We start from the raw sequence: 13673 nt of genomic DNA, 5'->3' as shown, positions 1-13673 counted from the left end.
ATACAAGACATCATATCTAGCATACTGTTGTTGCTTTGAACCGTATTGAAGATTTTTGACTTCCGTTTGCATGGAGATTCTTGACATCATGACTCATAAACGTTTGCTATTCTTGAATGAACCCTGCAAATATAGATCACATTTAAATTTTGTATCCTCTAACACCACAAACTCACCTTACGCTGCTGCACTAAAAGATGGGACCTCCAGTCACACCTACTTTGTTGAAATGTTGTGTCGCCATTACAAGCATCGCCATTACAAGCTACAAATTCGTTGCATATTTACTCTTGCCTCAGAGCCACCATTTGTTTATATTGACATTTGGACTTCCTCACAATACATGACCACTTTTTAATGCACCGCAATTCAAAACAATCTGAATTTCTAGTCCTCACGATCATTCTAAAAGACATTATCAATGCTTTCCACTCAGCAGAAATGAAAACATCGAACAAACAAAATGTTTCTTTTTCCTTCTTTGCAGCACAAAATCTCAACCAAGAATGCAATATCTTCAACGCATTGTACATTTCTATGGCTATTGATGTGTATTTTAGTATATTTTGTTCTTCTTTTAAGATGCGAATGTGTGCGTAGTAAACACAACACATATGTCCTATCGTCACAGGTATATGAAATGGTTTGTTTATAGTAGTGTTGTGGGTTTTTACACGACTATCGGTTTAAAGTATTAAGAGGAGTACTTGATTAGATACAGGGTTCCCAAAATCAGAATATTCCACAAGAGAATCTTAATAAAAAGACATACAAGTTTTGTTTCCACGTTATAATTTTGATACGTCTTTTTTATTTATCAGATTCAAAACATTATTTTGAGCAACGATATAATATACAACGATAAGGACCATTGCATTATTACAATGTCTCGCAAAATGTCGCGGTCGTGAGTACAAAAGTATGTTATCACGTTGTTCAAAAATCGAACCAGATTGTGTTCAATGTTATTGTTATGTTCCGTTAGATGGCGTTAGTAGCATATAACATTTTTAAAATATTTACTCTGTTCCAGAACCAGTAAGCATCTACTAATTTTGCGATTTATTTTTTCGATATCATTACGAAACAAACATCGGTTATCGTAGCTAAAATGAAGTTTTGAAACAGATTAATTTTCGAAACATAAGCAGAAATTTTCGAATAGCCTTCACATAACGGTAACCTCCAATTATCCGAATTTAGAGGGTACATACCACTGAATGGACTACAATTTAGTATTTTTACATGCCTTGCCATATGACATATTCGATTCTTGCGAATCGAAAAAAATGTCTAAATAATTAAAATATGTGCTACCAATAACTCAAAATTGGCACAAGTCCACTTATACACATTTATACAGCACAGTAAATGCAAAAATTAAATCAAATCAAAGTCGCCAGTTAGTAAGTTTATTAAAAATGTTTCTGAAGAAATGTGCCCAATATTAACCCATTACACAATAAAATAAAGAATATTGTCAATTTAAAAGTTTCAACGCGTTAGCATAGAAGGACGAAGTTAAAATAAGCGAAACGGAATCAGCTAGTATCTAAAATATTTTTCAGACCTTAAAAGTGGAGAAAGTTTTTTTATGTCTTTCACATGTTTAAATTTAATTATGAAATTGGGTAGTTTTTCTCGATCTACAACCGCAATTAATCGAACATATGAGCCAAATTATAACTCATTTGATTCAGACCTTTATTCAATTCCTCCATTCCTTTGTTGAGATCGTGATTAAATTTTTCCATTTCGGCTTCAAATTCTTCCGAGTCGAAATCGTTGGAAGTTACGGAATTTCCAATATTAATTGAACTGACCAGACCGTTGCGATAACCTTCAATGCGCACTTTTATTTGACTATTTGGATCCACGGTTTGTCTCGTCGATAATTTGTCAAGTTCAACGCCATTCTTCGAGTAGCATATGTTCGTACGTACTAAAATCGATGGATCTTTGGGGTCATTTTCTTTGGTCACCAAGCACCGTTCGGCATCCAGGGGACATCTTAACTGATCACATTGGAAGTTATCTAGGTGAAATTGCTATTATTTCCTAGACTTGATATATTGCGTAAATCATATGATACCATTTTCGGCCACAATGTGTACATCCCCAATAACGGAAACAGACCGGGCGTAAACCGAACATAAAATACCTACGAATAAAGCGAATATTAGCTTCTTTGCGACCATCTTCAAAAGCACAAAATAAATCTGCTCTCGATCTACTACGTTGTTGTTTGTTTGACGATGTATTCTAATCAAAGTTCTGTGACTTACTGAGCAGCGTTTGTCACTGAGGGAGGGAGAGACTAGTGAACGGCCTGCAAAACTGAAATGAAACAAAAGAATCGCAAACAATTTCAATTTGTTATTGCTTGCTTATTAAATTATTTTTAACGCGAAAATATATTCGCCACTCTAGTCAATGTGAAGTACCCAGCACTCAGTATATAGATACAGTGGGAACCAATTTGAACGATCATCCGATTATTTTTACTAGTTGGAGCCTCGATGCTGTTGGCAGCTTTTTGTGGGTAATTCGGAACCAAAAAATACTTCGTATTTCATGAAAAGCACATTTTGCATGACTCATATCAGAATACATCGGCTCAAGCGGGTTCGCAATAAGCACACTCGACTGTTTACCCATATGTCTGTAAACAAGTCGTCTTCCTCACCTCTGTCATTATCTAAGTTTTGTTTTTGCTGTCATTGTTTTCTGTGGGGGAATCCACTCAATTTAAGTTCCCTATTTGCTTTATTTATGGTCGTTTTAACATCCAATCAAAAATGCTATTAAATTTGAGATTAAATTTGCTCCAATAGAAGTGTGAAAAGTGTCCTACAACCGCAATCTGGTATTTCAGCTGAAGGGTATCAGAGAGTTCGTCAATGCCGATATAATTTTCTTGAAATGTTATTGTTGTTGATAATAATGTTTTGAAAATGCTTCAAAATGTTTCTACAAAAAATTAATAGATTTTTGACACGTTCAATGACAAAAGGAATGAAGTCATCGAAAATTCTCGTTCTGTCTACGACGAAGTAGATAGACGAGTGGATTGTTACCTAAATAAATTGTGGCTGCATTTACATGTGTATCGATGTCTGTGAAAATATTTATTATCAAATATATGCTGCGAATCGGCAGATTGGTCGCAATTATGGACGGATCTTTGCAAAATTAGGGGCAGAATAGAAGTCATTTGTTTTCAGAGATGTTAAAAAAATATTTAGGGATTAAAATGAACCAATTTTTTTCTGATTTTGGTAAAAAATCGGGTTTTTACAAGTTGTTGAATGTCTACGAAGTCTATATGACAGAATAAGACTCTCCTGTAGGGTTGTATTTTTTTCCATTTCCTTCGAAGTTAATCGATCTTTCTGGCTGTGCCGGTTTCTTTAGCAATTTCACGTTCTTTTATTTCCTCTTATGCATCCTTTAATAGGTCTAAACAGTAGGTTGTTGGTGAGTGAGGTGAGGAAATTTGAGGCCCCTCACCCTGCAACAACTTCTCTCAACCACAAATGACAATTGCGGCAATTATATGAGAAGATAAACGTTCGACGCTCTTCACTGACAGCCTCAATCGCCGGAGCCTGTCTTCACTATGTTTAATTATGTTAGATTTAATGAGGTGGATATAAGCAAAACCGCCATCCCCCTTGGATTTTTTGGGGATAAGAATCCTTGTCTGCGACCGTTGTGCTTAGCATTTTTACATTAGGTATGCAGCGCAACATTTTTTAGCGATTTTTGTTAATATCAAGTGAATTCATTAATTGTATGAATATTCGAAAATTATATTATTTGCTTAACTCATATTCTCTTTTTTTCTTTTCTCTCTCATCATAAAATAAATCTTTGGTCTGCATCATCCATCTGGTGCTGTACACGACAATAACAATTTATTTGGTGCAACGAACGGGAGTTGTTCAGCGAACTCCGGACTCTGGCAGTAGGGTGGGGCAGAGCATTTTCTTGGTTCTATTGTCGCTTGATGAAAGTGTACAGATGACAGAGGTGGCGGTATTGCTTGATGTCCTCTTCCATCACATCGCTATGACGAATTTGTAATTTTAGGCTGTCCTTCCTTGCCCCGCCTTTGGCAGGCCAGGCCGAACATTAAGACACAAAACACTCCGCCTGCCAATGACTGTTGTGCGGGGGTGGGGATGGTATACTAATGAAGCCATAGAGCTTAACACTTTTTGGCACAGCAAATTTAAAAAAGGTCCCAACACATCCATCGTGTATGTCTCACTAGATAGATACTCAGAAAACTCCCATATTGGCACGTCAGATTGAGAAAAGGAATGAAAAACAAAGTATGCGCTTGTGTGTGTGCTATTTGCAATTTTCTAAAGACACCCAAAAGTGAGTTTTCTCGCCCTCCACCTCTGTGTAAGCACTATCGCTCTGTTCGACATCCACGCTGTAGACCAAGAACCAAAACACAGTCATCAAAAGCATCCACTGAGGACACAATCGTACCACAAGCACCCATGAGGTGACCATCTATGCTGCTGGCGGTTTCTGTCGATGGTAGATCAATGACGTTTTGCCAGTTTCAATTCCTATTGTGTTTCAGTCGAGGCTTAGCTCTGCCATTATGGAAAGGCTCCTCAAACATGTTACAGCTTTAATATGTTTTTAACAAGGTGTGAATATCTCAAAACTTCAATCTTCATGCTCAAATCCATAAAATCTTCTACAGTTCATGGAAAATCAGTCCAATGCAGCAGTGTAGTCCACAGGCCGACAAGCGAATTCTGTGAACACACAACCCCCAACTCACCAGTTCCATGTATACATGGAGAAAAATTGCATTCCGAAAAAAGTGCATTACTTCCAATTCAAGCATACCGTTGATGAACCTAAATTTGACGTACTTGTTTCTAGGTTTAATTTGGTCGTAAGTGCCAAATTCCATTCCATTCGGACTTACATTACACGTTTGGTGCACAATATAAGACAAATCGGACGAACATATATATATGGGAGCTATATCCAAATCTGAACCGATTTCGATAAAATTTGGAAAAAAAAAATAAATTTGGGAATAAATGTACAAAGACATAATACCCTGACCACCTTGTGGTGTAGGGTATAAAAATAATCAGTTGTTGGGTTGACTTGTAACTAGTTATGACTGTCATTCCTTACATTTCGTTACATGCTTTTTTTATATACTTTGCTGTCTAATCAATGAATATTTTTTTGTAAGTGTAGATGGTCTATTGCAGTTATGACAGATGTTCTTCGTTTTCAGTTGCTTCCTTGCTGTTGTTTCATTTTCTATTCGCACACCGAAAATTCTCCCCGGGGGCATAATGCGCAGTGTTTTTGTGATAGCATCGTAACGATTAAAAGTTTATGTTTTCCTTTTGCATTTTTCCAAGCCGGGGAGGACAATGCGACTACGGCACGTTGCCTCTATTGAACAGACATATCAATGGGATAGCCAATACTTTACGCATGCGCACATGCAAACATATTTCTAGTGGCGGGTGAAAGGATGGTTGCACCGTCCCTAGAATTGTATTTCGGGTTATAGTTTTGCAGAAAATGTGAATGAAGTTGATGTATTTGCTATAAATCAGTTGTGTGTATGTCTCAATATATTTCCAGCCAAGTGACGCTACTTAATTCCTGCCATATCGTTGCTAGAATCCAAGTATCGGTTAATTCGCATTTTAATTGCTTTTATTTCCCAGTTTTGACTATCAAATCGAGTTGGATATGAGAGTGGCAATAACATAAAAAAGATTTTCTCAAAGCGTGATAAGTGGAACTGCCTTTAAGGTCAGAGACCAACTTTTTCGCATTTCTTTTGCTGGTTTTGACACCAGCCCGTACCACTCGATTGACAAATTATTAATGGTCGCAGCCACACTAACTATATAATTGATCAATTAAACATTATCAGTCAACATTGTAGACTCCGATCGAGTGTAGAAACCAATTATGAGAGGTGAAAGTTCTCATGTGGTTACCCTGGAGATACTCTGGAGGTTTTTGTAGAGACTGTCTTAATATACAGCATGGCAAACTCGAATATTCTGAAAATGGAGTTAACCAATATTTGCAATATGCCGATTATTTAAGAAGTAAATTATAAACATTTTTACGATTATGACTCGTAGTGGTGTAAAAACGTTATCGTGAGCGAAAAGAAAATTGTCATTACCACCACCACCACTACGTCTACAGCAGATACTATGTGTGTGATGTGTTAGTGTCGCCCAAAAGCCATAAACTTACGACATAACATTTCCCTAGGAAACCGGCGGCAGCATTAAGCGTGTTTGTTTGCATATGAGCATGAATATGCACGTTTCGGGACATAACTTGCGTTGCATGGCCACATCTGAACGGCCAGCGTTTTTCTTTGCGACACAAACGGGTGTGTGCATTCTGGTCGCAATTTTCATTTCACTTAGACTTATTATTTTTTATGGGAAAATATCGTTTGCGACTCGACGACTCTCAGACGTCTGAGCCTCCACGTCATTTGCGTACGTGCGCTAAAGATGATCGTTAAAGCGACAATGAATTCGACGGCATATTGTTGCGATCATTAACTGGGATTGATGTCTGGCATGCATACATACACCCATGGCCAAAATAACAAGTACGCATTATAGTATTGTTTTTAAGGTAGAACAATAAGATGTGAAAAGAAAACATTTATAAAGAAAAATAAATTTCAAATGAAAACATTTTATTTTTATATTGTCATATGGTAAGAATCCAGCTGTAATGAATATGAATCAATGCCGTATAGATCAAACGGGCAGTTTAATTGACCAAAAGATAAAAAAATACTCCTCTTGTGTAAAAATAGGCTTTTTCTTACACTTTTGGGATCTTATACATGGCGGGTACACTAAACCTTAAGAGTAAAAAAACCCTTCCGATAACCTAATCCCCATTTTCAAATAAGTATGGTTTCAGTTTAATGTACCTTTCCGTTCACACAATTCTAGATTTATAACTTATTAGAAGCGTAGCCTTCGGTGGAACTTATATACCTTCAATTGTTGGTTTTCATTATTGTTGGGATGCTGGATATTAAAATGTAACAAACAATTACATAATGTACCTACTATTTTTATCATTAGTGTATGCAAGCATGTATACTCCTCTTTACCCATGCACTCTGTCTTGCATTCGCCTCCCACACGCACTCGTCTTGTCTTCGTTTTTTGTTTTTTGCCACACAGGGTTTTTATGAAAAATCTATACCTAATTCCGAAGAAATTATGTTAGGTAAGTCACAGGCGAAACTTCTGCAAGAGTGGATTCTCTTTGTATAGATACCTTTGTAAATGAAATGTTGTTTTATTTGACACCCACACGTTTCTTCGCGTAAAAATAGGTGCATAGTACATGTGTGCACTCAATACGTACATTAGACTGTCCCAAACAGTTTTGTATTTTATCCTAATTTCTATCCTCGAATTTTTATAAGAACATTGGTGGGTTCTCGTTGCATTTCTTGCTCAGCTTAGACGAAATTCTGGCAATTTCATACCCTTTATTAAAGATCAAACCATTTGTATACTTAGACGATTTTAGGTGTTTCATAGGTACAATGATCCCAATATTTCCAATCAACATGAAATTGTAAAAATATGCTCCAACAGTTTTGAAATAACTTTAGAAACTACTCTTGCATTGCAAAAAAAAAAAAAAATAATAATAATTTGCTCAAGCGGTTGCATATTGTAGACAATATTTTTACTTTCTTATTGACTTTATTAGCAATGTTTAATTTTTGCAGTAAAAAATAAATTTAAAAATGTGTGTGTGTGTGTGTTTGTGCTTTGTTTGGGGCAGTCTAATGTACACACATGTGCGTTCAAATCACACTGATATCTTTATTTAATCCAAGAGCTAGACTTCTCAACTGTAATCGCATTACAAAACTTGAGTAATGTTGATTAAAAATTGACAGTCGTGTCAGAAGACTTGGAAATAAAATACAAACATACAAATGTTTATACCGAACATATATACATATCGTCCGCGCCAGACCTAAGTGTCCCGTGCGCCATATATATGTGTTTAGCGAATAAAATAGCTTCGCAATTGCTTCGAGCCGAATGATAATTCGGATTATATTTGTGACTTAAATTGTAAACCCATTGCTGGATTTGTTCCATGTGTATTGCATGAAACGAAGACACAACAGTTTTTTCGCACCTCCAAGTCAATTGGAAAGACCCCTTGTAAATTAGAAATGAATATTCTAATTATTCCTGCATATGGCGGCGACTTTATCCAAAATCCTCAAAAAGTTGAAGATTCCTTCATATGAGGGTATGTTTTTCGCGAGAAGTTAAACTACCAACTTTTCGGGGTCAAAATCATCAAAATATTTAAAATCATGAGGCACCGTTATATGGGAATCATACCAAAAAGTGGACCAACATGGAATGTTTTTTTGCGAGCCCTTAAGCTACCCAAATGATAGGTCGGAATATCAATTTACATCTGATTTGGTTGGAATTTGGGATCTAAACCTTTGAAGGAGGCCTAATGGCCGATATATGCCATCTTAGTAGTACCACAAAAATCTGTGCCAGAATTCATTCATTTATCTTAAACACCCCTACCATGAAGATGGACGTACGACAATAGTTTCGACGTATTTCAAACGGAATGATCAAGCTAAAATACCCTCTCTCTTATGGTGGAGGGTTTTTACTATTTAAACTTAATCCCGTTGTTTTGTCAGCTGTTTTGCTTTTTCGCCCACAAGTTCGTCAATAAGCGACGTCAACACCCCAGATCAATATTTAATTTCTGTTCGCGGTAAATTACTTTGTTTTGAGTTATGTGGCGCTGCCATGAAAAATAAATGTCGCACAACATTTTCAACATTAGTAAAAAATGCTTCACGTTTCCCCTTTCGATCAGGCCAATAAATATGCAGACATTTGTTCCTGTACTATTAAATCTCATAAATAAGTAATTGTTCTTGCACTGGGTTGTGGAAGTGGCTGTGTCTGTTTTCCCAAATAAAAAGCATGACATTTGAACCCATTCTAACGCTTTGAGAGAAAATCATTGAAGTTCTCTGTTCAATCTAATCGGTGCTGTTGCAGATTTTTGACTGAGGGCCACCGCAAAAGTATCCCACAGCGTGGATGAAAAGGCATTTCCATCAAGACAACATCACCCGCAAATCTCAATCGATGCACAACTCTCTTCGTCCAAGACTTGAGTTTTTATGGCCGTTGCTGTTGATGAACATTTATGCAAAATGAATGATGTAAAATCGGCTGGGGTTAAAGTTGAACTGTGTTGTTGGACAATAACAACCCACTTTATCACTTCGACGAGCCAAGCATGATTCTTAGATGACTAGACGGACACCATGCCGGCCAACTATTTGGGTTACACTGAACTGTTTAATTTGAGACTAAAATTTAATATTAATATTTACAATCTCCCTCAGAATGATCCTAACCCCAACAAATGTTTAAACTGTGCAGTTTAATTGTTTGTGTTCGTCCGAATACAAAATAATTGCAAAAGAATTCCTATATAACTGGGTGAAAGTTCAGTCGAATTTGAAATGTGGTGACCGAGAAAACACACACACACACCCTTGGGAGAAATTGTACCCAGAAACACTAATCATTGAATCAGCATCAGCAATGCATCAACATTTTAAAGAAAAAAAGGCATAGAAACATTAAATATTCCAAAGAAAGTTCGTCCGAGGCAGTCTGTGGCAATTGCCCGTTGAACTGGCAGCTAAAGACGTTGTGACACTTAATACCACCATTAGTTTGTTCTCTGCAGCAAGAGAACACACACACACACACATCATTATCTAATTGCCGAACACTTTCTATGGAAACTTAATTATCCATCAAATGGATTGATCATTTTCAATTTTCATTTTCGGTTTTAGTTTCGGTACAGATATTTCCATGAGACCGATCGAACAGGGTCAAGCGAATGATCGACCATCCGACCGGTAGCAGTGACAGTGTTGCGTCTGCAGCACCAGCTTAGCAGTGCCTAAAATTTGCTAATTATAGTAGGAGAGACTAAATTGGCCAGAACAAAAATGAAAGTTGCCCAAGCATATTACAAATATCGCCCTAGAAGCGGGGTAATTGAAAAAATGTGTATTTCAAAACTGTCCAGCAAGCCAAACGCTCAATTGAGATCACCCATTGTGCTCATTTGAATTGCTTTCTTTACTCGTTACCCTCTCCTGTACTAGTGCCCATCGATATGCATAAATCATTCTAAGTAAAAGAAACAATTTCAGATGAATGTCGGTCGGTCGGTCGATCGGTCGCTTGGGCGATACTATCTGTTTTGCCGAGGTTCGTTGTCTAAGGTTATTTACCTCTATAAAATTTCTCTATTGTGTATTTTTGTTACCCCGCTCAATCTCTGAATGTGCTTCGTCGGGCTATTATGTGTTTCATCGACTATTGATGGAATTTTGTAAAAAGTTTGTGCTCTTGAAGATGTTATGGCGGTTTGCGTGTGTATGTGTGTGTGTGTTAATCCACAATCGTACGAATTCACACACAACAGAAACCTTTTAAATTTGTTCAAGAATATCATTCATCTAGCCTGAATTTAAGTTTCAATCAATTATATAAAGCTATAATTGAGATTGAAATCGAAATAAAGAATTCCAAACAAATTCTGTGTGGCGCTACACTTGGTAACATAGCTGATGTTTTATTTTTATTATTTCTTTACCTCACGCATAATATGGGGGGGGGGGTATATTAACCAAGAAAGTATATATTCACGATCACCGGAAAATCCGATTGAGCAATTTCTGTCCATCCATCTACTGTTATCGCGCTATCTTCCGAAAGAATTGAAATAGAGAAAGATCTAGTAAGAAGATGGGCTATATCAGCCAAAGTTTTTTCGTATAGCCCCCAATTTCAATTTCGGTGAAAATGTAAGGCGTTTGATCGATCACCATACCAACCATATATCCGTACTTATGTTTAGAATGTGTGCCAAATGTCGAATGTATGTACCGTATTTAATTCCTTTACAGTTGGGAGTGGTTTAATTTTCGTAGTTAACCAAAACAATGAAGCAACATAACAACATGCTTACCGTACGCAAATTGTTTGTACATATTTGACGCTATTGTTCCGTATTCGTCTTAATGTTTATAACAAAAACCTGAAAACCTATTTACACACACACACACACACACGCACACACCTTATTTTTGGATTTTGCTATTGTGATTTAATAGTAAATGGTGGCGGAAATAAATGCCGTCAATGTGTTCTTAAGGCAAAGGTGTCCGATTTTGCCACTAACAAAACACTGGAAGGGTTCTGAGCAACGGTTTCTCTAAAAACTGCCTAAACACACCAAGAAACGATGGAATGTCAAAACCTATTTATGAATTATGCCGCAAAGTAAATATAATTTTTCAATTGCACCATAAATCACCATCATGACCAAATTGTATTTTTATCGTTATGTACATACGTGAGAACTCCAATGGTAATCTAGACAAAAACGTACATTTAACAATCAATAAAATTGTCAGCACCATTGATTTGTTGCAACCCATCCGTTGTTGCTTTGGGAATTTTAATGAGGTCCACATTTAAGAAAAAATTATGCGTGCACCCACAATGTTCCATCTAACATCGACGTCAACATAAACAAAATGAATCCACCTTCATGTTTATCCAAACTCTGATCCCTCTTAGTGGGCACAAATGAGGAACGTACCCAAAAGTAATGACACTACAAGGAAGCCACAAAATGAGGCACATTATATGTGGTAGGTCAACTCTTTCTAGGCACTGATATTGTGTTATATAATGATAGCAATACCAAAATACGTCATTTAAAATAAAGACTTGTGGCATTATCCTATCTCATAACCAGTGTGACCGCTGGAAATTTTCAAAAAGTATCACAAAAAGTATAATTTCTTAAAAAAAGTGGCACATTTCACTTTAAATGGTGGCACAGAAAGTGGCACAATTTATTTCACATTTTATTTAAAACAAGTAAAAAAGTTGTAAGTTCGGCCGGGCCGAACTTTGAATACCCTCCACCATGTGATAAAAATTTTGCAATTTTCACAAAAAAAAATAAAATCGGTTAAAAATTCTGTTAAAATCTTAAAAATACCGAATGTAGCCGTATATTAGGGTCTGTACGACGACGTGGGCCTGCATAGGCAAATTTTGTCATAAGCTATTATAATATTTAAATGCGAAACTTGAAAAAAAAATCTGTTTATGATGTAGCTAGAATAAATAAAATACCGAATATAGGGAGGTGCATTGGGGTTATAAAACGTGGACCTGCACAGACAATTTTCCGGCATAGGCTGTAGTATCCATTACGAAGTTCAAATACAGAATTTGAAATAGTTCCTTAAATAATGTCGCTAAAATCTTCAAAATACCTAATATCGGGGTACCGTTATATAGGGGACTATAAGAAGGCGTGAACCTACACAGACAATCTCCTGTCCTATGCTTTAGTATCTATTACGAACTTCAAATACCAAGTTTGAAACAATTCCGATAAAAAATGTCGCTAAAATCATCCAAATGCCGAATATCGGGGGTACCGTTATATGGGGCTATACGAAGACGTAGACCTGCACTTACTTCATTTCGTTCGGAAGCTAGACTGATTTCCACAGACGGACAGACGGACGGACATTGATAAATCTACGTAGAATTTTACTGCTGAGCAAGAATATGTATACTTTGTGGGGTCTAAAATATATATTTCGAGGTGTTACAAACGGAATGACAAACTTAATATACCCTTCCTACTATGGTGGAGGGTATAAAAAAGGTGGCACAATGTATAAAAAAGTGGCACAAAAATTCAAAAAAGTGGCTCATTTAGGATCAAAATAAATAAGTGGTACAAAGGTATCAAAGCCCAAAAAAGTGGCAAAATTGATACTTTAGTGGCACAACGGTCACGCTGCTCATAACATTTGTCTGTAAAAGTGCAACATATACATACACATAAGCATATGTGCCACTCTTAGTTCTACAAGTAATAAAAGCTTCATGCCCACAAAAAAAATACGAAGGATTTTCCGATGCCCATACATGTCGTTAAACTGCAATTAATGTTCGCAACAGTGGTTGAGTGCATGATGTACGCATACATGTCCAATCAGAAAAATCCTAAGCTCAAACCCTTGATAAGATGTCCATGTTAGGATGGTGTTTAGTATATCCTTTATTTGCTACTGAATTGATTATTTGCTGGATAGAAACTTCCAAATGTCTTTTTTTAATGAATTTTGATTTGCTGAATCTGAATATATTCACTCATCATTGAAATTATTTCAATTGTACATTTCTTTTCTTCGAATTAAAAGACGGTGCGTTTTGCAAATCTTCTATTTCGATACCATTTTTATTTCACAAGAAGGAAGAAGAATTCGTCAATTGAAGAATGCAATCTCGCTAAAAAATGTGGGCTATCTCATCAAAATACGCAAAATCGAGTGTTATTATCGCGTTGATGGAATTTCGCTTAACCTTTGGAATATGGGGGTTACATACAGTTTTGAAACTTTTCCATTAACTTTGAAGACGGAACAACAACATGCTATGCAAGTAGTTTGGGCCTTCAGAGCGAATCCGAATCCTGGAGCCATC

At 36.5% G+C, this 13673-nt stretch overlaps 2 protein-coding genes across 3 annotated transcripts in view; both read right to left on the bottom strand.

Moving 5' to 3' along the window:
* Positions 1–13673, bottom strand: part of LOC101895237 (cyclic AMP response element-binding protein A) — a 113634-nt gene that overhangs the window by 46353 nt on the left and 53608 nt on the right. The window lies entirely within an intron of this gene.
* LOC101894797 (uncharacterized) lies at positions 1381–2279 on the bottom strand. Its single transcript, XM_005177150.4, has 2 exons — positions 2093–2279; positions 1381–2035 (listed from the first exon to the last, which is right to left on the bottom strand). Exons 1-2 carry the CDS (start codon positions 2196–2198, stop codon positions 1659–1661), a joined length of 483 nt encoding a protein of 160 aa, XP_005177207.3. The 5' UTR covers positions 2199–2279; the 3' UTR covers positions 1381–1658.

Source organism: Musca domestica, unplaced genomic scaffold (genome assembly GCF_030504385.1).
Source record: "Musca domestica strain aabys unplaced genomic scaffold, Musca_domestica.polishedcontigs.V.1.1 27, whole genome shotgun sequence".
Taxonomy (NCBI): Eukaryota; Metazoa; Arthropoda; class Insecta; order Diptera; family Muscidae; genus Musca; species Musca domestica.
Note: the sequence above shows the minus strand (reverse complement) of the source record. Positions and strands in the feature narration are given on the sequence as shown.